Genomic DNA, 25,248 nt, shown 5'->3' with positions numbered 1-25,248 from the left:
GGGTCAACCCCCAGTGCCGCCAAAAAAGAAAAAGTTGCCACTTGGGGCTTGGATTTGGATTGGGATGCCCCGAGGAGCTCCCAACTTCTTATCCACCGGTGTCTGCTTTGTGTAGGAGGAAACCACACTTTTCTCTCCAGGTCTGGGGTTGTGTCCATGAAGGGAGTGAAGAGAGTCTCAGGAAAATTCCAGAACGGGTTTAGTGGGCAGTTGTGCCGCCTGCTCTTCATAATCTGTTGGAAATGAGCTGAAGCGCTCACCTTTTGGCCATACTCACACTCTGGTATATGTGGGTTAGAGTTCCTTCAGACTCATGGACTGCATTAGCCGATGTCAATAACACATTGTGTATGAAGAAAAATGTAATGCTTTCAGAGTGTTTTCTTTTGGGCTTTGTCCATGATTAGATTATACTAAATTACAGAGTACAGATATCAGGCAATTACTCTTTGCTTTTAACTATTCAATTTCATGGCAAATCCACGTAGCTCGGTAATTATGAAATCACACCGAAGTGGTTGCTGAGAAAATACCTCATCATCTCCATCTTGTGAAGCCAGGTCCAGGTTGCCCAGTAATTACCTGTTAAGTCCTGTTAAGTGTAAAGAACATTCCAAACCTACGAGGGCTAATGTACCTCTCTGTTAACCAGAGAGGCTCTTGCAGGTTGTGCTGGATAAACCTTTGGGAGTCCTCATCAGGGACAGTCCCCTTGTCTCCAGGTTGCCCTGGGCACCCTCCTACCTCAGGCTCTGACTGGTTTCTCTTTGACTCATTCAAAAGCTTTAAGCAGGAGCGTCTTCTCTTTTCTTGTTTTGTGGCAAAATGGTCATTTTCTCTTGGCTCAGTTTACCAATTCCTCCCCGACCTGCCCCTGATTTTCACTTCTTCCACGGCTGTGCATGTCCTGTAAGCAATTGAGTCCACTGCCCTGGAACCTGGAAGAACTTGTTGGCAAAGAATTATTTGCACTGATTCTGAGAAATCGAACAGTGGCAGGAGGAGGAAAATGAGGGAAGAAAGGAGCCAGCACTTCTAAGCGGGTCGCTGGGGCACTGTGCATACTGATGTAGGTGGTGGCTGGGTCCCTGCTGCGACTCATTACTGAGAAACACATCAGAGGCCATGGGGTGAGGGTCGCAGACAGCCAGGCTGCAGCGCTGAACAGTGTTGTTCTGCAGAAACGGCACTGCGTCCTGCCCAGGTGCTGTGCTTGCGGAACCAATTCCCATTTCAAAACTAGACCGCCTGGGGCGACATTGCCTAGGGGTCCCATTTCCTTCCCTGGTGTGGGTTTCAATGTTTCACTCCAACCCCCAGGATCTTAGGGAAAATTCCCAGAATGGTACAGGGTTGGGCAGGAAGGAGCACCCTCTGCTGGTGGAGGGGCAGATTGCAGCATAGGGCAAGGGAAGAACATGCATTCTTTTTTTTCCTGGAAAGAGACCTGAACCTCTTGTTTTCTTGCTTCTTGGAGGATGTTATAGATCATGGGGTGAACTGGCATTGGGGAAACTCAAGGACAGGATGAGTCTGGGGTGCGGCTCCTCCCAGGGTGTGCTGTGGGGATCCTGTCTTTCTCAGTCTTCCTCTGCCTCGTGCCCTCTTCATTGAGTGCGGGATCTTGGCAGCATTTCCCGGGACATTGCAGCTACTCTGGGGTCAATTAGGACGTTCATCAGAAACGTGTGGGAACACAAAGTAGGGCAGGGTCTGGGTCCCACGGAAGGCCTGGGTGTTCCTCAGGAGAATTCAGAGCACCCCAAACATGGGTCCTTTTGGAAAGTTGGCGTCTTCTTGCCCTGGTCACCGTCATCTGGCTGAGCCCTTGTCCACAGTGGGTGGTGAGGTGGCAATACAGAGCATCTAGTTGCTGGTAACCTATGGATGGAGGGAGCTGTGATTCCTCTATGGCCCCAGTTTATAAATAAATGAACATTCATTAATGTAAAATTAAATTAGAATGAAATTTCCCATCCAGTTTTGTTTAGAAGGCAGAAATAAGTGGGTTGGCTGTGCAATTTTGCTGCGGATGCTGGAGTATGTAGTCACAAGGTGATAATAATAATAGTAATTTGTTCTTTGCTGGTGCCTCGGTCCCCAGATCTCAAGGCAGATATTACCACCTTGCTTTTGCAAAGGCTCATTGAGGTTAAGGGCTGGCTGGAAGTTACTCAGCACGGGGTTGATGCACAGGCCCTGAAATCCTTCTGCCTGTCAGGCCTTCAGCTCGTCAGTACACAGAGAAAGGACCAAGAGTCAAGAAACCTGGATTCCAGCCCTTTGCTTTGCCATCTCTCTGGGCTTCAGTTTCCTTGCTGATATTGGAAGAGCCAGATTTTCCCATTCCACGAATCTGAGTTAATATTTCAACATAAGGCACATATTTTGCTAATGAATGCACCATTTATGGCCAGTTACTCACCCCCCCCCTCCACTTTTCCTCATGACCTGAGTTGGCCCTTTGGGAATTAGAATATTAAATAAAAGAGTCATCTCTGTATATTTCATGCTTTATTTGCTGGAGAGGGATCTGCTTTGGGGAGGGTGCCTGGCTTCTGAGGTCAGCTGATGGGCGGGGCTGGTTCTGTCCGCTCCTCCAGGTGGGCGGGGCTCCCTGATGGGTACACCTTTCTCCCTGGAGCGTCATTTGGCTGCTGGGGAAAAGCACAGGATTGCAGCTCTGTGGTGTCAGCAGAATGCCTTCCAAAACCTGCTGGGGAGGAGGGGACTGGGGGCCGGGAAGTGGGCGGTTTCGCAAGGCGCTGGAAGCTCTCTCTAGCCCGGGGCAAGTCATTTAACCTCCCCGTTTCTCCCTCTCTAACACCACTTCCTCCGTCTCTCGCCTCTCCTCCTGGAGTAGGAGAAGTAATTAGTGGCTGTTTGTCAGACAAGATCTAGCTTTGCACAAGTAACTCCGGCAGAGCTTGAAAACGGGAAGGCCAAATGGGGCGCAGGACTTCGATTTGCAGAACAGATGAAAAAAAAGAAAAGAAAAGCTGATCCAGAGTTTCCGTTAGAGCATCCTCCCAGCCTTGGTGGTGTTTGAAAAGGAATGAAAATATCTGGAGCCCGTGGAGGCCTTGGGGGGTTGATTTGTCGTGGCCCTCTGCCAAAGGACGTCTGGAACTAGCCTGAGCCTTGGGGGCCAGGGCCTGAGTTGGCCCACTGAGCTGGAGGATGGGGCTGTGCCACCAGCAGACATCAGCCCGCCCTGTGATTGAGCGTCCTTCCCTCGGAGATGGGGCCGTGCCCCAGGAGGAGAAGGCAGCTCCGTTCTCAAGTGCAAAGCAGAAAAACAAATAGCTGTCCTCAAACCCTGCTCGAATGCCTACTAGAATATTAACACCAGGGTGGGTGGAGGCCCGAGCTGCAGAGATGCCCGCCCGCCCTCCACCTGCAGCTCTCCGGGTACCTTACCAGGCAGCGCCTCACTCAGCAGTCCTTCCAGCGCAGCCCGGTACTTTTCCAGCTGCCTGGAGTTCATCCTCATTCCAATTTCCACAGGAGCAGTCAGCTGTGAAATAAGGCAGAGTTAACAAGAGAAAGTGGAGAGGGCCTTAACCCCTGGGTACCCTACAGGTGCCAGGAGGGACCCTTGGGAGCCACCTCACCCTGCCGGTCCCCTATACCCTGGGCCTCTAGGGTCAGCTGGGAATCCTAACACCTGTCCCAGTTCTAACCAGGGGCAGAGTCCTGCTGGGAGAATCAGGCCTCTCCTGAAGGGGAAGCTGGGACAGGATGGATGGGCCCCAGGAACCTCACCTGGCTTTCCATAGGGGAGGGAACTCAACTCTCCTAACCAAATAGCTAACATCCTGGAAACTAACTAGGGCCTGGCCGGTTCTAAGTGCTCTAGCTATATTAAATGACCCTGTGAGAGAGAATGTCAGAGTACCCATTTTGCAGACGAGGAAACTGAGGACAAAGAGGACAAGTGACTTGCTTCAGACCACACAGATAGTAAGCAGCCCAGAAAGAAGATGTTATGGGGCCTGGTGGCAGGATCTGTGCTCTGGACCCCTGAGTTACCCTTTCACTTGTAGGTGGGGACACAGTGGGCTGTCTGGTGGCTGTCCACCAAGAGAGGTGCTTAGGGCCTTGAGGCAGAGCTGGAGTGTGGCCAATCTTGCCCTCACCCCCTGGTTCAGTGGTCTTGTTGCATAAAGCAGCTCAGAGACAGTAGATCCCCAGCTTCCCTGGAGAGAGTGACCCAGTCTCCCGGGGTGTGGGAAACAGCAGGCCTACCCTCTCGGCCCTCAGGGCTGGGGTTCCTGATGCGTGTCTCTGCAGTCCTCCCAAGATAATACTGTGTTAGTAGCAAATCTGCCCTTCTAGCAGGTTGCATTGTAGTCCAGGAAGGCCCTCCCAGCCCTCAGTAGCACGGATGTAAGGAGACAGGGTGGAGAGGTGCCTCACCCAGAGTCCCCCAGGAGGGACATCTGTTGGATGTATGTATCCTGTGGCAACCTTGGCATTAGTGGTTCAGGTGAAGTTAGAGGCCATTTGGAGGGTGCCTCTGGCCCCTGCCAGCTGCCCCACTCACCCAGGCGCCTCCTGGTGAGTGTGGGGAGGAAAGGAGCCTCCGCCCGCTGAGCGCAGTGGTAAGTGGAGGCCTTTCTCTGAGCCACATGCCAATCAGAGCTGGAAAGATCCCTGGGCCTTGTCCAGGGGGAGGTGTGAGGTGGGGAGCCTGGCTCACTTCTGCCCACTCCTGTGTGGCCCAGCAAGGCCCTCGCCCTCTCTGGGTGTCACTGCCCAGCCCCTCTACGTGGAAGTGCCCCCGACTCAGGCCCCACACTCTCTCTTCTGCATTCACACCTGCCCATCAGGGAGCTCCCTGGTCCTGGCTTGAAATTCCATCTGCTCACCGGTGACTCCCACACTGTGTGCAGCCCTAACCTTGCTCCTGAACTCCAGACTTGGACATCCACCTGCTTGGCCACGTCTGCACCTGGATGCCAGCAGCAACTCACGATTCCCAGGTCCAGTCTGACCTGCTGCTCCTCTCGCCCTCTCTCAGGCAACACAGGCTTTGTTGTCTGTGTTAGTAGCAAATCTGCCCTTCTAGCTGTTCTGGCCACAAACCTTGAAGTTGGTTTTTATGTTTCTCTTTCTTCACATCCCATATCCATTCTTTCAGAAAATTCTGGGGGCTTTTATCTCCAAAATATTTCCAAAATCCAACTACTTTGTCCTCCCTCCACCCTGATCTCCCTCCAGGCTGGGCGGGCCTCTCTTGTTCTCCCTCCAGCCTCCTTGTGGTCTCCCTAGTTCTGTCTTTGCACCTTCAATCTGTTCTCAACATAACAACTTGGGAAAACCCTTTAAAATCTAAATCAGACTATGCCCTCCTCTGTTCAAAAGTCCCCAAGGGCTCCTACCTCAGTGGAGTGATCTCAGTCTAAACAATGCCCAGTGAAGATTCCCCCCTCCAGCCTCCTGCCATTCCTGGGTCCTCCCCAGCCCCAGGGCTTTTGCACTGTTTCTTTTGTTTGTACAGCTCCTCTCCCAGACATCCCTAAGGCCCACTCCATCATCTCTTTAGGTCTCTGCACTAATAATATTTTCGAAGCCTCCTGTGTCCCCCCATTTAAAATTGCAGCCACCTAACCTCCTTGCCCTGCTCAATTTTCCTCTGTAGCACCTATCGATACCTGCCATGTTATAGAGTTTATTTATCTTGTTTGTGGTGTTTCCTTCCAGTCCCCTCTGCTTCTCCACAAGGGTGGAGCTTACATCTGTTCTGCTCACTACTCTGTTCCCTGTGCCTCGTTCATTGCCTGAACAAAGGGGTCTGTGAAGTTGGAGAGCTGCCCGTGCTGGGCACACTCAAGGCCCTCTGCAGGCCTGACACTCCACACATCCCAAGCTTCCAGGCCCTGGGTCTGGAGGCCCCAGCCGGCTACTGGGTTCCTGCCTAGGAGGGGAGGGGGGGACTGCTGCCCTCATGATCTCTTTCCTGAGGATGCAGCTGCCTCTGGTCTCTGGTCTCCATTCAAACTGCCTAGATCTTTCTAAGCTGGATCAGGTGACCTTCCTGCTTTGAACCCCAATTGCACCAGGCCCTGCCTGAGCTGCCTACCCCTCACCGCTTGCTCTCTCAGTAGGCCCAGCCATGAGGCTTGGGTCTCACGATGCTCCTGAGCAGGGCCTTAGCACTGCTCTTTCCCAGAATCCTTTGCTCCCGCTCTGCCTGGGCAGCTCCTTCCCTTCATTCAGGTTTCAACTACATGTCACCTTCTCCAAGAGGACTTCCCTGCCCCGTCCCCTGCACAAGGCAATGCCCCAGACTGCCCCCAGCCACTGTCAACCAGGCATCCTTCTTGGGTGCCTAAAATGATTGCTCTGTCTGGTTGGTGGTGGCTCTGTCCCTCTACTAGGATGGAGCTCATTGCCTGGGTGTTCTAGAACATTCCAGGGCTGGCTGGGTTAGTGGGCCCTGCCTCCATGGGGCTGCTTCTCTTTGCTGTTTTCTCACCTTGATCATTTTGTTTTCTTCTTCCTCGGAGGTCTCCTCAGGGTTTCGGGGACCTGCCTCCTCAGACCTCTGCCACACGCTCAGGGATTTCTTTTCTCCTTTGTTCCGTTCCCTTTCCTAGGGGTACAGCATTACACAGCACATAACTGCCCTCCCTCAACCTGCCCCAGTGCCCCCACGCCCATCTCCAGTTGCCCAGCACTGGCCTGAGTTCCCAAGGACCAAGAGAACCCCGTCCTCAGGTGCCTCGGGCTTGAGCAGTCGCAGGTGCCGGAGGCTGAGGACGGCCCTTGGAACTGCTCTCCCACAGCCCCGCGCCCAGAGGAGTGCGTTCCTGTGCGGTCAGAACACTGCACCCAGATTGTTACTGTTAATTAAACTAAAACACTGAGAATAACGGCCGCCCTCGGTGCATATTAAGTGTGAAAATGTGTCTTTGGTAGCAGAGAGCCTATAAAAAAAGGTAGCAAGACAGCCTAGCCTGTGAGGGCGCCACGGGGTGGCCTGGAACTGAGTCCCTGGGAAGTGATTTATAAGAGGCAAGACAGGGAGATGAATTATGGAGGAAGGAGTTTGCTGCTTCTTCATAAAAATCCCAGCGCCTGGCAATTATGAGAAGGAAAGCCGGGCAAGGGGTGAACACGTCGCATCCTCTGGTTACCAATTTGCTAACCTGTGTTCCGCCGAGTTTGCCAACTTCTATCCAGCCCCAAATCTTACCTGGCACACTGAGTACCAGGTCCCTGGGCCTGAGACCAGACACACCCCACTCCTCTGGTGTCTCTAATGACACTCTGGGGATTCTGCTGTGGACCTGCGGAGAGGTGGTGATTAGAGGAGATGGGTTGTCTCCTGGGGAGAGTGAGCCGGCTGGCGGGTGTGGGAGGAAGGTGTGGGGGGATCTGCCCTGGTGGGGGCAGCTGGGTTCAGCCAGGCCTCTGCAAAGGACCCCATTCCTTGGGAGTGTGGAGACCTGTTCCATATGGTGTGTACGCAGGGACAGGCTATGCCACGGAGCCATGAGACCCACCAGAGCACTAACACACACCTGATCCTACTAGAGCTTTGGTCTCAAATGGGGTGGGGCACAAAAGTCTTATTTCTTCCTCTCTTGGTTACAGGGAGTCAAATGTCCACATAGACAACAGGCCGCGCTCCTGCCCTCACCCTCAAGTCTAGAGCATTCCTTCGTCCTGGCTGCCTGAGCTCCACTTAGTCTGCGTTGTTTTCTTCTGGGCTCTTAAAGGAAGGAGGCTATGGCCTTGGCCTCCTGGAAGGCAGCCTCCTTTCCCATCTGCCTTCACTCCTTATCTCTCAAGGCTCCAGTGTCACCCTTCCCCTGCGGCCCTGGGGGTTTCTCCCTCCTCCGAACCCCAGCACTTGGCACCAGCATGGCTTTGGGGACACATCTCTCTTTGCCTTCGATTGTTAATTTTCCACGTATTTGTGGTTTGGGTCCTGGCTCCCAGTCTGCTCCTTGAAATCAGGGATGGGGCTTAGATTTCCTCACCAGGGCGGCCCCTGTACAGAGAAGCCCAGGAAATGATTATTGGCTGGTTAACTGAAAACTTCCTCTGAAAGCTAGTCAGGAATGGGACAAGATGTTGCTCCTGTAAGCCACTGACCCGGAGAGATGCTAGGGAAGGGGTGCGTGGGAGGGACCGCTGGCCTTTGGGGTCTCTTGGTCCTGGCACTCTCCTTGGTGGCCCTGGCATAGGTAGTCGAAGGTGGAAAGCTTGCTTCAGAGATGCCAGCCCTGATTCAGGCCGGGCAGGCCGGGCACTGGTGCAGCCATGTTACCCAGCTGGCCACAGGGCTCCTTACCTGCATCCTCTGCAGTTCACTGTAGGTGAAGATGGGCACAAAGGCTTCTGTCTGGGAGGCCAGCATGGCGGCTGCATGCACCACCAGCAGGGCAGCCATGGCCTTGCAGGACACCATCCTGGAGCTGGCCAAGGACAAGGGGCTCTTGTCACCAGGTTCAGGGACCACGACACACTGCTGCATCTGTTCTGATCCACACTCCAGCTGTGTGATCCTGAGAAAGTGCTTGGCTTCTCTGAACTAGGGCTTTCCCAGATGAACTGTGGTACCCTCTCTGCTCCAGAGGGGTGGCCTCTGACTAAGCTCCTGGGAAAGGCCACCCAGCCCGTGTCACACACCAGGCAGCCCTTCCCTTTGTTAAGTGAGGTCTTCTGGGGTCAGTTGGTCTCCTCATGAGGCAGAAGGGACTCATTACTCAAAGAAAGAACTCCCAGGTTATCGAAAGCACCCAGGGAGCCCCCCTGTGCCACGTGCTGCTTGAGATGGTGAAGGATGGATCCAGGCTCATCAAGTCCAGCTATACCTGGAAGCCTCGGGCCAAGACCCCAGGTGCAAAGAAGAAAAAGCCGAGACCCTTCACCCAGGCCGAGGAAGAGCCAGGTGGAAAAAACCAGCATCCATCCAAGCTGAGAGTAAGGGCCCCACCCCACCAGGGTGAGTGTTGGCACTGGGACAAGTCCCTCTCCAGCTCCAGGGCATCTGGCTGCCTGGTGGCCCCCATCCAGAAGCAACGGGGTGAGAGGGTTCCTCCCTGCAAGCTGCCGACACCCTGGGCTGCGGTGCAGGCTGGTGGGGCGTCCTGGAAGTGGGTGTGCCTGGAATGGCTGGCAGGAAGGCAGGCTGCGGGGAGCCGGTGCTGCCAGGGAGCAGGTGGGTGTGTGACTGCAGGCCTCAGACTTGGCAAAGGGGTCAGAATGGTCCTGGACCTGGGCAGACGGCCTGGCAGGTGCCAGCCTCCACCTAGCAGCACCCACTCTGCCTTCTTGCCATCCCCGCTGTCTTCCTTGCCCAACCTCTTCCTCCCCCTTCCTCCTTTCTTTCTTTCTTACTTTTTTTTTTTGGTATCCAGGATTGAACCCAGGGGTGCTTAACCACAAAGCCACACCCCCAACCCTTTTCCGTAATTTATTTAGAGACAGGATCTCACTGAGTTGCTTAGGGCCTCGCTAAGTTGCTGAGGCTGGCGATCCTCCTGCCTCAGCCTCCAGAGTTGCTGGGATTACAGGCATGGCGCCTCTGCAGCCAGCCCTACTTTCTTTCTCCATTCCATTTTAACACCATGAGCAAGAACACAAGTGCTCAAACACCAAGCCTCCATCCTAGGTGCATATGTATACCCCATAGGTTGGGAAGGTCACCTGCCCATGGAAGGCCACCCCGGGGAAGGCCCAGGCTGGGTCAAGGCCTGGAGGGTGAGAGCTGCTGGGTGGGGGAAGTGGTGGAGCCCCCATCGCTGCTCCTCCCCTTCCTATCTTTTCCCTGTGGAGTCCTAGGGCCCTGCTTTCCCTCCCAGCAGAGATGGATGTGTCACATTTATGACGTCCCATTTCCTTCACAGAGATGCTTAGATCCCTTTCCATTCTGGTGTGCGCATTTAATTCACTCCATAAGAATCAATAAGAACGTTAAACAAAAAAAGGCAAAATCCAATTGCTGCTCATTTTCTCGATCCTACTGGCAGAGGCATGTCACCTGCGTTCATTTGTGCTTGGCACCTGGCAGTGGGAGCTTCTGGTACAGAGGAGCTGGATCCCTTCCCCATGGTCAGGGATGGGGCTTCAGCTTTCAAGGCTCCGCTCTGGATGAAGGGGACAGTCCCCCTCCCTGTACAGCTGCCATCCCAGGCCAGTCTCACTTAACTGTGGGGTTTCCCTTGGGACCAACTTGTTCTTAACTCTTCAGAGCCAAGCTGTCATTCCGGGTGGGAGCCTGTGTCCCTGCGGAGCTCTGGCCTGCTGTGGGTGTGGCCAGCCTGCTGACACAGCCCTGCTTGGAGCTGCGCCCAGCCGCCTCTCTCCAGCCTCTGCCTCAGCCCTGCTGCTGCCCCGTGTGTGACTTTGACCCATTCCCCTGGAAATCGGCACAGGGATTTTGCTCTGCCACTCTGAATGGGGTGAAGGACATGCGTGGGTCGGCCCCCCACGGAGCCCTGCGTGGGCCTGGCTCCAGCTGGGACCTCTGTGCTGGCAGGTCCCACCCTCTTCCTCCTGTGGCTACTCACCAGTGAGGTCTGAGCGAGTCTGGGGGGGTCTCTCTGCTTGTCCTCTGGTGTCCTGCTAGTGTGACGGGCCCTTATATACCTCCCTTGTTCCCTCTGGGGCCCATTAACCTTTGCCCACACCATTGGGGGCTCTGGGTGGGGACCTGGATTCTTGAGGCTCATGGAAACCATGGGCAGGGCCCACCATGTCCTGGGCTTCCAGGCATTTCCTGGAAGGCCTCTTTGGTCAGCCAGAGTCAGGGTTCAGTGGAAGCCAGTCATGCCCAGGTGGCACTCTCGGGTCCACATAAAACTTGGCACTACTCAGAGGGTCATTTTGTCGAAATTCTTGTTTGTTCCTTTGATATGTGATGTTTTGAGCATTCCCAGGCCAACTCTTTATGGATCAGATTCTCAGTCAGCCTGTCAGAGCGATGTATTGCAAAGAACTTCTTTTCAGTCTTCCTCCTCAATCCCCTCATGACAGAAAGGTGTGTGTGGGGTTTCAGTCAATTAATGAAGGATGACTGAGTTCAGACCCAGGACCATGCAGGACCAGACTCCACCGGGGAGCAGAGGCGACGTGGAAGGTGTGGGAGGTGCAGAGGCTCTAGACGTTTGTGGCCTAAATGGGGAGACCAGACACCTTGGCAGGACACATTCTGTGGTCACTGCATAGTTCACACAGTCAGGGTAAAGATTCAAAGAGGGAAGGGGTGACTGTGACCCCACTTGCTGCTGCTGCTGGCTGGTACCATTTCCAGAACAGGATATTATTCAGGGAGTGCTTGACAGACACATTCTAAAATTAGCAGCCCCATGATGTTGTACTCTCATTTCCCCCATTTCACAGATAAGGAAACTGAGGCACAGTTAAATAGCTCCTCTGTGACCCTGCTGCAAGGTCTCTTCATTCATACACAGGTCAAGGCTGGTTGTGGTCAGGTGTGGCAGGGGGTGGGGTGGGGGCTTCTGGGGGATGCAGGGCATGCACAGGTGGGAGGACCTCATGGCTGGGAGCCCTCAGCCAGACCCAAGGTGGGGCCCTCAGGAACCGAGCAGAAGGATTTAGACTTGATGGCAGGGACACTTCGGGTCCTTATGGTACCTTGGAGGGTCTGCAGGGAAAGCGTTATGCTGGAAGACCACTTGAGATGGGTGAAGGCTTTGAAGCAGGGAGAGGCCAAGGTGGGGAACAGTCTGGGTGTGAGGCTTGGGGTGGGCAGTGGCCACTTCCTCGGGTCAGCCACATTGTCTGTTAGCAACTCCAGAGAGGCTGCCCCAAACATCCAGATGGAGCCTGCTTCATGTCCAGGAACTTCTGCCCTATCAGTTCTCTGGCTTTTCCCTTCAGAAAGAAACAAATGTTCGCAGTGCTTCAAACCCAACACAGATAACCTCTCAATTCCCCACTCAGCGAAGCTGAATGCAAACAGATGGCGGTGGCTGGCGGCCTTGCTTCCTGCCAGCAGGGTCTCTGTGAGTCGCTGTCTACTCTGCATCCACGGTCAGACCTCCTCCAGCATGCTAGGCTAGCAGTGTTGGTAGATGTGCAAGGGAGCCTCTGGAATCTTCCAGATTTATCTTGAAGAATTAGAGCTCAAAATGCCCAGGTTGAGTTGAGCCCCTTAGTTTGCCTGACAGGGGTCTCATTGCCCCAGTTTTAAGAAGGGCTCTTAAGATGAGGTCACTGTCTTGCGCCAGCTCTGGGCAGGCTCCACAGGCACTGTGGGCTGCTGGGTGGGACAGATTAACACCCTCATCTCAGACACCTAGACCAGAGCTGCCACCTCTTTTTATATGGCCTGTGAGCTAACAACACTTTTTATACTTTTTAATAATTTTTAAAAAATCTAAATCATATTTAACCACATGTGAATTTCATTTCCATGTCCATAAATAGTTCTCTTAGGGCACACCCACTCTCGTTCATTGATGTATTGTCCATAGGATCATGACGTCAGAGTTGAGTTACATAAGAGAACCACAGGCCAAAAATATTTAGTGTCTGAACATTGCTGGTTCCTGACCTCAACAGCATCTGGAGTATGTGATAAACAACCAGACATCTTTTAAATCTTACAAAATGTTGGTATGGTTATTGCCCCATTTCACACATGGGAAAACTGAGGTGAAACAACCAACCCAAAGCCACACAGTTATGCAGGCAATAGGGCCAGGATTCCAAATCAGGGTGTCTGGCTTCTGAACTCAGGTTTTTAACTCCTGATTCTCAGCTTCTCAGCTCTGGTGAGTTGACCATATCCATGTCTACAGCTGGGGAAGATACACAGTGGCCCGGTGCAAATTCTCCAAACCTGCTACTGTCTCCAAGCCATTTGAGGCATCTGAGTGCACCGCTGTCTGAGCTGACCAACCGGCCGAGGGCAATTGTTCTCCTGTGTGCTTAAGCTTGGAGAAGCTGGGCCTGGGCTAGCAGGAGGATGGATGGGGGGCCAGGCCTATCCCTGTAGCACAGCAGAAAGTTGAGTCCATTTCCCAAGGCCCCTGCGCGCCAGGGCTCTGAGATCTGTACCCTGTCTCTGCTGGGCCAGTCTGGGTTCTGGCCAGAGATACCTTCCAGACCTTCTGTCTGAGAGAGGACTAGGAGCCTCCGATCTCCGAGATGGGCCTGCAGTGAGGTTCAGGGAGAAGGGAAGCAGTAAATAACCTGGGATCAATTTTCCGGGCATGAATAATACTATCCTGGATAGTGCTGAATCTCCCATGATTCCATATTTCAGTTCCAAGTAATTTGCTGTCCTGCAGTGTGATATCTGCGGTTTGATGAGGAAGGGAGGCAAACAGGGGTTCCCAAGAAGTTGCTCATTGTGAGGCAAGAGGAGATTGTGGACTCACTGGATCTGCTTCTGGAACACAAAGTGTTAGCTGCATGAGCTGCTGGGACGGAATGAACTCATTCTCACCCCTCTGGGCTGAGCCCTTGGTGTCTGCCATTAGGAAACATCTCACCAGGAACATGTCATTTCTCTCCTCTCTATCGGGCACCTTGGTCCCCGTTGGGCATTTCCCAGTCATGAATTCTGCCTTAGAAGGGGAGAGAAGGCTGGATCACAAGCCCAGTGATGTCTGCTTTGTCTTTACTGTGTACATTGTCTCTGCCTACAATACTTAACTAATGGCTGTTTCTCCTGCTAGAAACTAGACAAAAACAAAAAGAAGACATAATCTGATGTTCTTCATTTTCCAAATGAAAATTGCCATGAATGTGCATCAACTGAGGCGGGGTGGGGCAGGGGGCTGGTGCAAGAATCTAACCTGAGTCTGCGAAAGAAAGTTCACTGAACACCGAGGAAATGGCTCAAACCACATGCGGGCACTCGATCGCCTCCTTCCCCATATTGGGCGGAGGTATTAGCAGTTTAGCTCTGTTCTCCTTGTGACCTTGGAAATATTGTTTGCCGGGTACTGCCATAACATCTTCATTAATGGCCTGGAACAAGGAGGCAACGGCATGTTAATTAAATTTTGCAGATGATACTAAATTGGGAGATGTAGCAAACGTCAGGGAGGACAGAGATCTAACACAAGAAGGCGTCGGGAGGTTAGAACTCTGAGCTGGAAATGGCCAGGTGACCGTCTGAGTGTGTGTCACCAAGGCCTGGGGACATAGGATGGAGGATGTGGGTGGGAGAGAGGGGGGCTGACTAAGAAGGAAAGCTGCCCTTGGGGGGGCCTGGGAGGAGGTGGGATGGCTCAAATGCTGCCTTGTTCTCCAGATGGTTCTCTCAAAGAGGCAGAGGACAGTAGCTAGAGGAAGGCAGGGTTCAGATGAGCCAAACTGGTCTGGGGATTGCTGGAAGTGCCAAAGCTGAAGGTATAAAAATGAAAAATGGTAGGTTTCAAAAACGGTCAGCTTGCTCAGAATGCTGGTAAGAAATGTGCATGGCCCACGTTAGGCAAAGGCCAAGGGCAGGTGAAGAACCGGCAGCAGGAGGGAGCAGGAGGAGGAGAGAGTCCTTAAGCCCTAGCGCTTAAAGCCCTTGATGTCCCCCACGGAGCTGGAGGTGTGCAACTGGACTCATGAGTTGATGGCATTTCAAACTGGGTCAAGCGAAGCACTGAGAGATATATTTTGGGCAAGGACGGTGCCTCAGGGGACACGGGCTTTGGTGACCTATGGGGTATTTTTATTCTTTTCCCTCTATGACTCGGGGTCTTTTTTTTCCAGAACTCACAAATGATTTGCCGACGAACGATACACAGCAGAAACCATACGCCCAGGACCCCATGATACAGACATCGTGCAAACAGAGAGGAAAACAGACACAGAGAGGGTCCATCCAGAATTAATTTCCAATTTGCAGAACTGCTTGTTTGTGTGTTACATCTGCTACTCAAATTAACATTCCTGCATCTCCGATTTCCTGTGGAGTCCACTCAATGCGCAACGACAACCTGGACCCGAAACAATCCGATAAAATGCATTCCTTTTTGGTTCAGCCTCATAGACTATTGACAGGGTGCAGGGGACTTGGGGACTTAGCTGAGTTTTACAATAGCATCCCTGCCGATTTCCTGGTCAATATTTCTCCGGGTGGTTAAAATACTCCTAGAAATGTCCCAGTCGTCAACTCGCTTCTGGACTCCCTTTCTATTTATGGGGTTTTATCACAAAAGCTGCTGCTATAAAACTTCAAAAGGAGGCCACATAACTTTTTTTCCAGGAACAGAGGACGGGTATGAAGAGCAAGGGTCTATGGTCAAGATGTTTGGTGGGGGATTATTTTTCCTGAACTTTCAGTGAATTGAGCTTGTGATACCAAATCTGTTTTGAATTGAATTTTAAATATATATATATATATATATATATATATATATGGAGATGATGGATATGTTTGAAGAGAAAGCAGATGGCTTGGGAAGTGACGCATTAATTATAGGGAAAGGTTGGTCTCTTATAAGCCAAAGCCTCGCCTTTCCCTTCAACGCCTTTGCGGCAGGCAGCTCCTGCCTTGATGAAGGGCATCAGCGGTAGAACAGGGATCCTGACACGTTTTCATAAATGATTAAGGCAGTCCCTGGTTGAGAAAAGTTTGCACTTTCGTGTTTAAGAAGGAAAGAAGTCTCGGCAGAGGGTTTATGCCGCGTGGATGGAAGCCAAGATCGTTTCAAATGTCAGCCTAGTCCGGGGTACACTCGGGTAAGAGGTGCGAGCTGTCCAAACGTTTTCTTCCACTGCACCGGCGAACTTCAGTCGGTGACTTCCCCACAGCTGCTGGGCTGATGGCTCGAGGATTTGGGGGGCTGCCAGCGGCTGCAAATGGAAACAGCAGGCCCAGTGCAGCCGATTCCGTTGACAGCTGTGGGTGGCAGTCACACAGAGGCAAGTGGCAGGGAAAGAAGGAGGATCCTGTTTCCCCTGCACCGCAGGGCAGGGGCTGCAGGGCCAGGTGGGGTCTGGGAGGTGTGGGGGCTGGTGGAGGAGTCTGAAAGCACCCAGAAATTAAGTGGGGCGTGTTTGCTGGCCAGTAGTCAGGGACCATTCACAGTTCTGGTCCCCTGTGGGGCTCTGTCTCCAACCGGTTCATCGATGTTTCGATGTCTGACTGAGCAGAGACCTGTTCTGCCACCAGAAACCGACATGGTCCTGTGTTCCCGATCCTGTAGTTGCTTGGGTGCTACATGCAGCTGAGGCATGCACCCAATGGCCAGGTCCTAAAAATCTCAGGCAGGATCCTGGAGTGAGCCAGAGGCACCATCCTGGGTTCTCACTGCAGGATCCAGGAGGCAGGCAGGATGGCACTGGGGAGAGGGGTTTAGGTAGTGGCAAGTCTTAGCTGCTCCAGAACTGAAACAAGAAGCAGCTGCCCAGAGCAGTTCTGAAGACAAGAGCCCTTAGGGTTCACCTTCCCTTCCAGAACAGCATCCATCCCCCTGCCCGCCCCTGCCCCGGTTTTTTTTCCTTCTCTACTTCTTTGAATAAGATTTTTCTAGAAAGAGCAATCAAATTATTGGGAAGCTGCAACCAGAAACATTGCAGGACTTTGAGAGAACATCTCCAGCTCTCAGGTAAGACCCTATCACAGAGATAATTCATTTAATCATTATTCACTCAGGGGCTCATCTCATGAAAGTTTGACTGTCAGAACTGAATTCTACCCCAAAGAAAAGCTGTTCTCAGAGAAGATTTGCAGTTGTTCTTTGTAAAAAGGAGAGAAAAAAGAGGGAATTTATTTAAAATAGACACGTGTAAGCCCCCGAGGGACAGGAGGCATAAATTGCAGGAAGAGCTCCCATCAAACCCGAATCCTCCTGGTTTAGGATTTTACTAAGAAGGACGGCAAATGAAAGGGAATGGAGGATCCCCTCTCACTTCTAAGTCACATCAAGGCAGCCAGCTCATGACAGGAAGATTACCTGCAGGAGGGCTTTATTTGATGTGAAAAGGGTTAACATCATCTCAGTAGATTAGAAATTCTCTGACTCACTCAGGAGTGAGAAGCAAATGCACAGCTTTGACATGTAGGAATGTGCACAGGTCCTCTTTAGACCCTGGAAGCAGGGGAAAATGGTCAGACTGCGTTGTGGTTAACCCACATTTGCCAGGATCAGGAGTTTTATTGTTCTGTTTTCAGGGACGGCCTGGTTGGGCTGCGGGGAGGCCGTGCTGGGTGGGAGTGGGGTGATGTTTAGTTCAGGGTGGTGGGTAGATGCTGCGGCCAAAGACCCCACCAGTGAGCAGCGAAGGATCAGCTCCTGGCGTTCAGCTTGGGCGAGGCCCGAGGCCCGGCTGGGTGGGCACCAGCTTGTGTGGGAGCACAGCCCGTCCCTGCAGGAGCACTCGCTCTGGCTGACAGGGAAAGACGACCTGCCAGGAATCAATGCCGAATTCCACAAGGGGGCACTTGGCATGGGCAGAAAGCTCTGGAGGACTTCAGAGAACAGAACATCCTCAAGGCCAGAGGCAGGGCAGGCTTCCAGAGAGGCCGAAGGAGCAGGCCGGCCAAGTGGCAAGAAGCCACGCGAGCCGCAGAAACTTTCTCCTTGCTCGAGCCACCCTCTTCTCCCTCTCCACCTCTCTCTTCCCTCCCGGACACATCTCTCTGCCCTCAGCAACCCCCATGCCCCACCTCCACTCTCCCCAGGGACTGAGGACACATTTCAGGCCAGCCATGTTATTGGATTTTAAATGATGTGATGGCTTTTTAATTCTGGCTCTAATTGCCTTTCCATGCAGGGCACTGAGAATGGTTGATTACCAGGCAACTGGGCCCAGCGGTGACATTCCTTCTCCTATGTCCCTTCAAGCTGCAGTGCTATTAGGGCCTTGAGATGGGGGATTCTTAGTTGTAAGCCCCCAGCTGCCACCCTGCAGCCACCTGGAGGCCCACTTGGACCTGTGTGCCGTGCCGACAGTCCCAGCTCCCCGGCCACCCTGGGGCACTCCATCATGCAGCTTTGGAACTTGGAGGGCTGAATAATTTAAACAAATGGACTTGGACATGTTTCCCTTTTCCCTAAGGGCAGAAAAAAAATCCCCTGCTGAGTCCCTGGAATAATTACCCCTCAGTCAAGGGCACTCGAGAAAACCAGAGAATCAGGAAGCTGGAGGGAGAAGGGGGCTGGCTCTGTGACCCTTCCGCTGTCAGCTCTCAAGGGAAGGCACCCTCGGTAAGAGGAGCCCGGTCCCCTCCCCTCAGTCACTGGGCTGTCAGGTCTGCACAGGAGGTCCAATGTGTCCCCTATTTTTCCTCAAAGCTCATGATGACAGGCCCACTTGTCTGTGCTGTGCCAAGGAGAAGGCCCCACTTTGTCCTAGAAGACTCTCCACTAACTTAGTGAGTCCCTGCAGAGACCACCCCAACAGGAATAAAACAGCTCATTAGGGGACAGAACAGCCTGGGCACGGCAGCAGTGACCATAGAGTGGGCAGCAGGGGTTCCTTCACCCTGCAACACATAGGCTACTATCCCCAGGGCTTGCATGACCCCTCGGGGCTGGGTACAGCTCAGGTGCAAGGGAGGATACCCCGCCTCCCCTCCCCCCCGCCTCCATGGCTGCTGCTCTGGGTTCCTTTCTCCTCTCCACATTCTCTGTTCTTCCATCATAGCCATCTTGCAGCCTAGCAGTGAGCAGTTATACCCGATGGGACCCCCTTCACAGACCCCAGTCACCTCTTTCTCTCCCTTTCTGTCCCCTGAATTCTTAAGATGCTGTGTCTAGCTGGTCCAAGGTCATAGGCGGCTATGACACTGAGCACGGTGCCCTGGGAAACCAGGAATGTGGTTCACCTGCTTGGGGGCTAAACTTGAGGGAAGGGGAACAAGAGGGACACTTCCCCTCCAGGAGCCCAGCCCTAGGGCCAGGAAGGCCACTCTCCTTCAGCATGGCGGAGGTGGGACTGCATGTGCTGGAGAACGAGAGTCGAAGGGGAGCCTGGGAGGAAGCTCAGGGGCCAGCGGGCCAGAGGTGCTGACTCAGCTTCACAGCCTGGCAGCCCCCTTCCCGCTGGGCCTGTGTCCCCCGCCACACTGTCACTATCAGCACGGATGAGACAGGCTCCACCTGGCCTTGCCTTCCCGCTTTCATCCTGGCAGTTCAACTCGCTGATTTAACATTTCCTCAGAACACAGAGTTGGTTTTTCCCCCCTTACTTGATTTCCTGGGGTTTGTCTCTTCATTGTTTTTCTTCTTAAAAGAATAAAGCCAAAGACAAGCACCTGTCTTTAATGCTCCCACTGAAATTTTGCAGCTGTAGGTGCTAAAGGCGGTGGTGGGAGGTGGGAGGGGACTCTTTGGGAGCTGGGACATAGAGGGACAGGATTTCTGCACCTGATGAGGACAAACTCCACCTCTGGGAGAAGACAACCTCTGCATATCAGGATGGGGTGGGGACATTGTAGTTGGCAGCAGAGGATGGTTCCTTGAGGGAACACCTAGAGCCCTGAGCTGCCTGACGACACACAGGACCTACACAGGCGCTGGCCTCAGAGGCCGAACCAGGGTCACCCCCACAGCCAACTGGGCCAGGACCCCCATCCCTACCATCCCTACCAGAAACAGTCAGCCCTCCCACCACTGTTGCGGGAAGGTCCGAGCAAACGAGCACTCAGGCAGTAAGGGCCATGGAACCTGCTCCTCTGCCAGGTGGCCCAGCCTGGAGACTGTAGAAGCAGGAAAGAGATGGGTCATGTTCTAGAAACTGACAGGTCAGCGTGACATACATGCACTGGGGGCAGGAGGAAAGAGGACTGGATCACACAAAGCCCCAAAGCCACGTGTGGACATTCGTCAAGGCTTGGCTCTTAGTGGACACCGCTCCTCCCATTTGGGAGCAGACAGGAAAGTCAGAGGGGCCAGATTCTCTGTCCGTCTCCATCTCTCTCATGTCTAGGATCTGGCACACATCTTGGCTTGGTCAGCTGCTCACTCCTGCCCTGGACTTGGAGTCTCAATTGCCCAAAGTGGGGAAAAAATCAGGGTCTCCCTCAGTCACGATGGGGGCCACCTGGGTGTCCAGGTCATTCCTGCCAAAGATGCTTCTTGCCTGCTCTCCAAATTTAGAGTCTCCTGTCATCAGTTCCCAGGCCTCAATATACTCCAGCAGAGCCCTTTATTCCCTCTGAATAGTCCATAGCCTTACACACAAATGACACATACCCATCAACCCTGGGTGGAGTTTGAGTGCGATACCATTGAGGGATTTTAGACAGGGACATGGCCTCAGCGATGTCTTTAAAAGATCATTCTGGGTACTGTGGGCAAAACAGATTGTGGGGAGGCAAGAAAAGAAGCAGGGCCACCAGCAGGGAGGCTGCAGGCCAAGGGAGAGAGGATGGTGGGTGGAAACTAAGGATTTGAGATACATACTTGGACACAGTGGTGAGAGAAGGGATGTAGGAAATGACCTGAGTGGTAGGTTTTTGAGCTGAGCGCTGTGGGTGGTGGTGGCACTGACTGAGTTGCAGAAAACGGAAGCAGGAAGAGATGCGGCTATGGGAGCTGGACAGTTCCAGCTGCGTGAGAGGAGGTAGCCGTCAGGTCCCAGCTGGACAGTGGACCTTTTCCAGGGGGCTTTCTAGGGAAGCATACGATGCAGAACCAGTTAGAATGGGCTGGCAGAACTGAAGCAGGAGGTGGAGGAGCCTCACCCCGGGATGGAGGTACGAGGCACAGAGCCCAGGACTTGGGCTGCCTGGTGGGAGATGTGATACAGAAAAGGGGCCACCCAGGCTCCTCCCAGGCTGGAACAAACTGTGGAGGGGGCCAGCTGTGGAAGTCCCTGAATGGCCACTGGCAGGGACAGCGCAAGTCAGAGGGGAAAATATACCTCTGCTTCTCCTCTTCTTCCTTCCACCAGCCTCCAACCAGTGGCTTCCATTGGCCAACCTGATGGGAGCAGAGCAGGGGATGGGCCAGCAGGCAGTGAGGAGTGTCCCTCAGAAGTCACTGTGAATTCAAGGAGTCTTCCTTCAGGAATATCTATCTGCATTTTTTATAAGACCTATTCAAAGGGATACATTTCTGATGAGGAGATTCAGCATTGGGGACAGGTGAGTTTGGGGGACTGTGAGGTCATGAGGTGGTCTCTCCTAGTTTCCCAGCAGAAGTGACCTCCTGGTGACAGATGGGTGGGCCTTGGTGGTCAGGACCCTCCTTATTCATATATATATATATATATATATATATTTTTTTTTTTTTTCAGGTACCAGGGATTGAACCCAGGGGTACTTAACCACTGAGTCACATCCCCAGCCCTTTTAATTTTTTATTTTAAGACAGGATCTTGCTAAATGACTTAGGGCCTCATTAAGTTGGCTTTGAACCTTCGAGCCTCCTGCCTCAGCCTCCTGAGTTGCTGGGATACCGGGCCTGTGTCATCACACCCTGCTCCTTGTTCATATTCAAAGAAGTTCACCCCACCCCTCAGCAACCCTCAGCCTCATCTCTCTGACATTTTCTGCCTGTTCTGCAGGAAAATGGAACAGTGGATTTGTCAGAAACCTGCCTCCAGGATAAAGAGGAGGAGAAATGTGATCAGGAGAGCGTGAAGCAGCCATGGCAGCAGCTGCTTAATATGGAAAGAGGGATCCTAATTATTGCTTGGACAGGCGGGCAAGTAAACAGTCAGTCAGCGCCGACTGGAGGGCACACACATGTGTCAGGGGACCCAGTCCCTCCTCAGGGTGGGGGAGCCTCTGACCGAAGGGCAAGGGGATGGTGACCAAGGAGACTGTGTGGACTGACGACCCAGCTGGAGGGGAAGCTGCTCCCAGGGAGGGCTGAGGCCAGGGGGCTGCACTGTGTTCCTGCAGGAGAGCAGGGGCTTCAGGGGGGTCTTGGGTCACAGAGTTGGCCTCTGTTTCCTCATCTGTAGAAACCCAGGTGCCTCCCGCTTCTGCAGTCCGAGGACTGTGCTTCTTTGTCTACCATTTATGAAAAACCCAGTCATTTCCAGGTTCTCCTCCTAAGTAGTTCTGAAGATCCCTAAGGAATTCTTGCACATTTCCCAAGCCCCTGGCCGTGGCTCTGCCACCGTCTTGCTCTGATTGATGGCTGCTCCCCAGCTCTGCCTCCCACTGGGGCCGCTCTTCAGGCCAATAAGTTCCCCCCAAACCTCTTCCTTCCTCACTGGGACACGGGCCTAATTCCTTTAATTCACAACATCTGGCTAAGACCAGGCTCTGGGGTTTACTTGGGGCTTATCCAGTATTAGGTTGTCTAGCAGGTATCCTGATCTTGGGGTCTGATGCCCAGTGCCTCTGTGGTGATTCCCAAGCCCTCTCCTTCCAGGTGGCTCTCGCCTTAAATTGGACGACTTGTACCTTTAATGAGAGTGTCTTTGGCCATGGCCCTGTGACCCAGAGTCACTCAGAGGCCATCATGTGCTCCTCAGCAGACCCCTGCCTTCCAGTCCAGAAGAGGGGCTTGCTTGACTGTATTATTACACAGAAATCTGCTAAATCATTTTTCTCAGAACAAAAGAGCTTACTACAACATGATTCAGAGAATGGCTGGTAGTGTTGACACCAAATTTTGTTCCCATTTTTGGCCATTAAAATTGCCAAAAATATTGGGGCTCGTCTTGGCTAGAGCCCCTCTTCAAGTGAATAATGAGGTTGTAAGGTCTGCCTGGCTGGATTGTCGTTAAGTGGATGATGGATGTAAAGAGCCTAGTGTATATAGTAGGAGCACAATAATGCTGAGGCATTTTCCTCCTCCTAGCTCAGTGACAATGATGAAAATCCACTAGGGATTCTGGGATCTGGATGGGTGTGGATGCATTTGCATTTTATTAATTGCAATAGCATCTCTCAACATTTGTGAGGTGGCAGTGCAAGTGCATGAGGCACATTCAGACCGTAGACTGCATCCAGCAGGTGAGAGATTTAGGGAAACTGACCACCCTGAGGCCATTAGAGGGCTGGGTGGACAGGTTTAAGGAAGTGGACAGCGGTGAGCCAAGACCTGCAGAAGCTGATGGGCACCCATGGGCTTGGACGGGAGGGGTCTAGGGCCTGTCCCCGCTGAGCACCTGCCACGTCTGGTTGCTGTGATTGACACCTGGTGGGGATGGCTTCATTTGTACCTCGTACCCCAGTCCCACCTGCTGCGTCCCATTAGGCAGAGAACTGATACCTCTGGTTATCTATTACCTTGACGAGTCCTGCTTCCTCAGGTGTTGAAGTCTACACCAGAGAAGCACGCTGAGGCAAGCGTAGAGTAGAAAGTGAGAAGTTTTATTAAAGGAAAGTGAAAGGGACTTCTCCCCGGTGGAAGAAGGGGACCCGAAGGCAGAATCCCTGGGATGAGGAAGTCCTATCCCTTTTATACATCTAATGTTTCCTTTGTTCTCCCACATTCTTTTCCCTTATCTTATTCATTCTCCCCCCCACCCCACCCCCACCCCGTCCTGCAGAGTGACTGGGAGATGTCGGTGGGGTGGCCAGGGGGTGAGCAGGCAAGGTGGACTGATAGGCAGGACGGGCGCGGCAGCCAGGGGCGTGATTAGTAGCTCTGTCTGTGCAGGAGTTGCTTCATTAACAACTGTTTGGGGAGGGGTGGTATCCATGGGCTCCGGAGAGGAACAGCCCAACCTCCCAGGGGCGGTTTCCAACTTCCTGGACTCAGACCGGCCTCCATTTTCTCTGTTCGATCTGATGCCCTGTTCTACACTAACTGCCTGTCTTTAATTCTGACAAGCATCTTCCAGGCCTAGGGGACAGCAGGCTTTCTCAGGTCCCTGCCCTGCCAGGGAGGGGCTCTGGGTGCTTCTGGGGTTGGCATTTTGGGTCAGCCCAGCTTGCCCAGGGCCTGCCCAACCCCTCCCCGTGGACAGGTGCCAGAACTTTTTCAGCTTCTCTAACTTCCTCTTTGTCTGGCTTCTCCCAAAGCAAGGTTCAAGGAGGCCAAGTGGGAGAAGGAGGATGTTGTCCCCTCCCGCTACTGTATTCCCATTTGCCTTCTAGGGAATCCGGGGAATTTGCTGCTACCTGAGAACTTCCCCAGGTGCTTTTAAAAAGAGGGCACAGGAGGAGGAGGGAGGCTTAAACCAAGAAGCAGCCACATGGAGGAGGCGGGAGGCTGAGACAGCAATGTCTCCTCCTGCCACCCAGGCCTGGAACTGTCCCTGGGGTCAGTCCTTATTTGAGAGGCATCGAATCCCACTTTGCTACAGAACACTTATATCCATCTGACACCTGATGGGTTGATCTTCAGGCATGAGCACCTGCTTGTCCCTGTTGTCCTTCCACTTGGTCCCCACCACCAGGGAGAGGCCCAGGGCACTTGGCCTGGTCCCAGCAGGGCCTCTTTTCTCCTGCTCTCCACCTGTGGGCTGGCAGCTTGTGGCTGAAACTAGGAGGAAGGGTTTGGAGCAGCCCCAGACCAGGTAGGTGAGGGCTAGAAGCAGGTGGAGCACTGGTCTGAGGCTCAGAGGCACCACGTGACCCTCTGCCCGGGGCCAGCCTCCTCTCCTGGCTGCAGCTGGGAGCCTCACACCAGGCCCTGTAGTTTACCCCAGAGCCCCAGGCTCTGCCCCAGCGTTTTGTGTCTCTCAAGGGATGGGAGATTTCACTCCTTGGAGGTCTGCCCAGCTCCAACCACCCCCAGGGGAAAGAGGGCTGAATTCAGGGTCCTGCGGGGCCACTAATTGGCTCTGCGACCTAAGATGAGTTGCTGCTTTCCCTGGGTGCATTTCCTCATCAGTTGGGTGGCCATACTCCCTGCAGAGCCGCTCTCAGGGCCCCAGGCCAGGGGGCTTCAGGGGGGAGTCAGAGCCTCTGTCCAGAGGTGCAAGGCTGCTGACTGGGCTCCTTCCCTGAGAGCACTGGAGAGGGAGAGATGGCCTTTAGGGACCTGCCTGGTCCTGTGCTCCTGCTATGACTTCCCTCCCTCCCTCTGCCCACTCAAGCCCAATGCTCTCCTCCAGGAAGTCCCTCCAGATTGCACTAGCCCTTTCTGCCCCCCTTCTCTCAGAATGCCAGGCTGCCAGATCTCATGCCAGACCAGGAAGGTGGAGGATCAAGGGGAGCCCTTAATTTTATATATTTACAAGGATTCTCTAGAGCAGGTCTCTGGCAAAATCCCAGCACCCCGCTCCACAGTAGCTCCACCTAGTTGGATCCTTTGGAATCATCAGTGGGCAGGGAAATGGGACAGGATCACAGGCTATAGATCCTGGTGCTAGCTTAGTCCTGTGGCCAAGTTAGGGCCCTGGAGCGTATGGGTCCCTCCCCACTCCCTGTCTGTTCTCAAATAAAGCCAGTTCTCCCTGCCT

General features: G+C 53.3%; 1 protein-coding gene and 1 long non-coding RNA gene across 2 annotated transcripts; one reads left to right on the top strand and one right to left on the bottom strand.

Annotated features, from left to right (window-relative positions):
- Window positions 1-2,564: 2,564 nt before the first annotated feature.
- On the bottom strand, window positions 2,565-8,422 carry Mln (motilin). Its single transcript, XM_047559217.1, has 4 exons — window positions 8,306-8,422; window positions 6,482-6,598; window positions 3,416-3,517; window positions 2,565-2,657 (listed from the first exon to the last, which is right to left on the bottom strand). Exons 1-4 carry the CDS (start codon window positions 8,420-8,422, stop codon window positions 2,565-2,567), a joined length of 429 nt encoding a protein of 142 aa, XP_047415173.1.
- Window positions 8,423-16,408: 7,986 nt separating this feature from the next.
- On the top strand, window positions 16,409-21,572 carry LOC124988315 (uncharacterized). Its single transcript, XR_007109409.1, has 3 exons — window positions 16,409-16,538; window positions 20,830-21,022; window positions 21,445-21,572. It is a non-coding gene; the product is annotated as an uncharacterized LOC124988315 (long non-coding RNA).
- The last annotated feature ends 3,676 nt before the right edge of the window (window positions 21,573-25,248 follow it).

Source organism: Sciurus carolinensis, chromosome 7, assembly GCF_902686445.1.
Source record: "Sciurus carolinensis chromosome 7, mSciCar1.2, whole genome shotgun sequence".
Taxonomy (NCBI): domain Eukaryota; kingdom Metazoa; phylum Chordata; class Mammalia; order Rodentia; family Sciuridae; genus Sciurus; species Sciurus carolinensis.
This window is presented reverse-complemented; position numbering and strand designations above follow the sequence as displayed.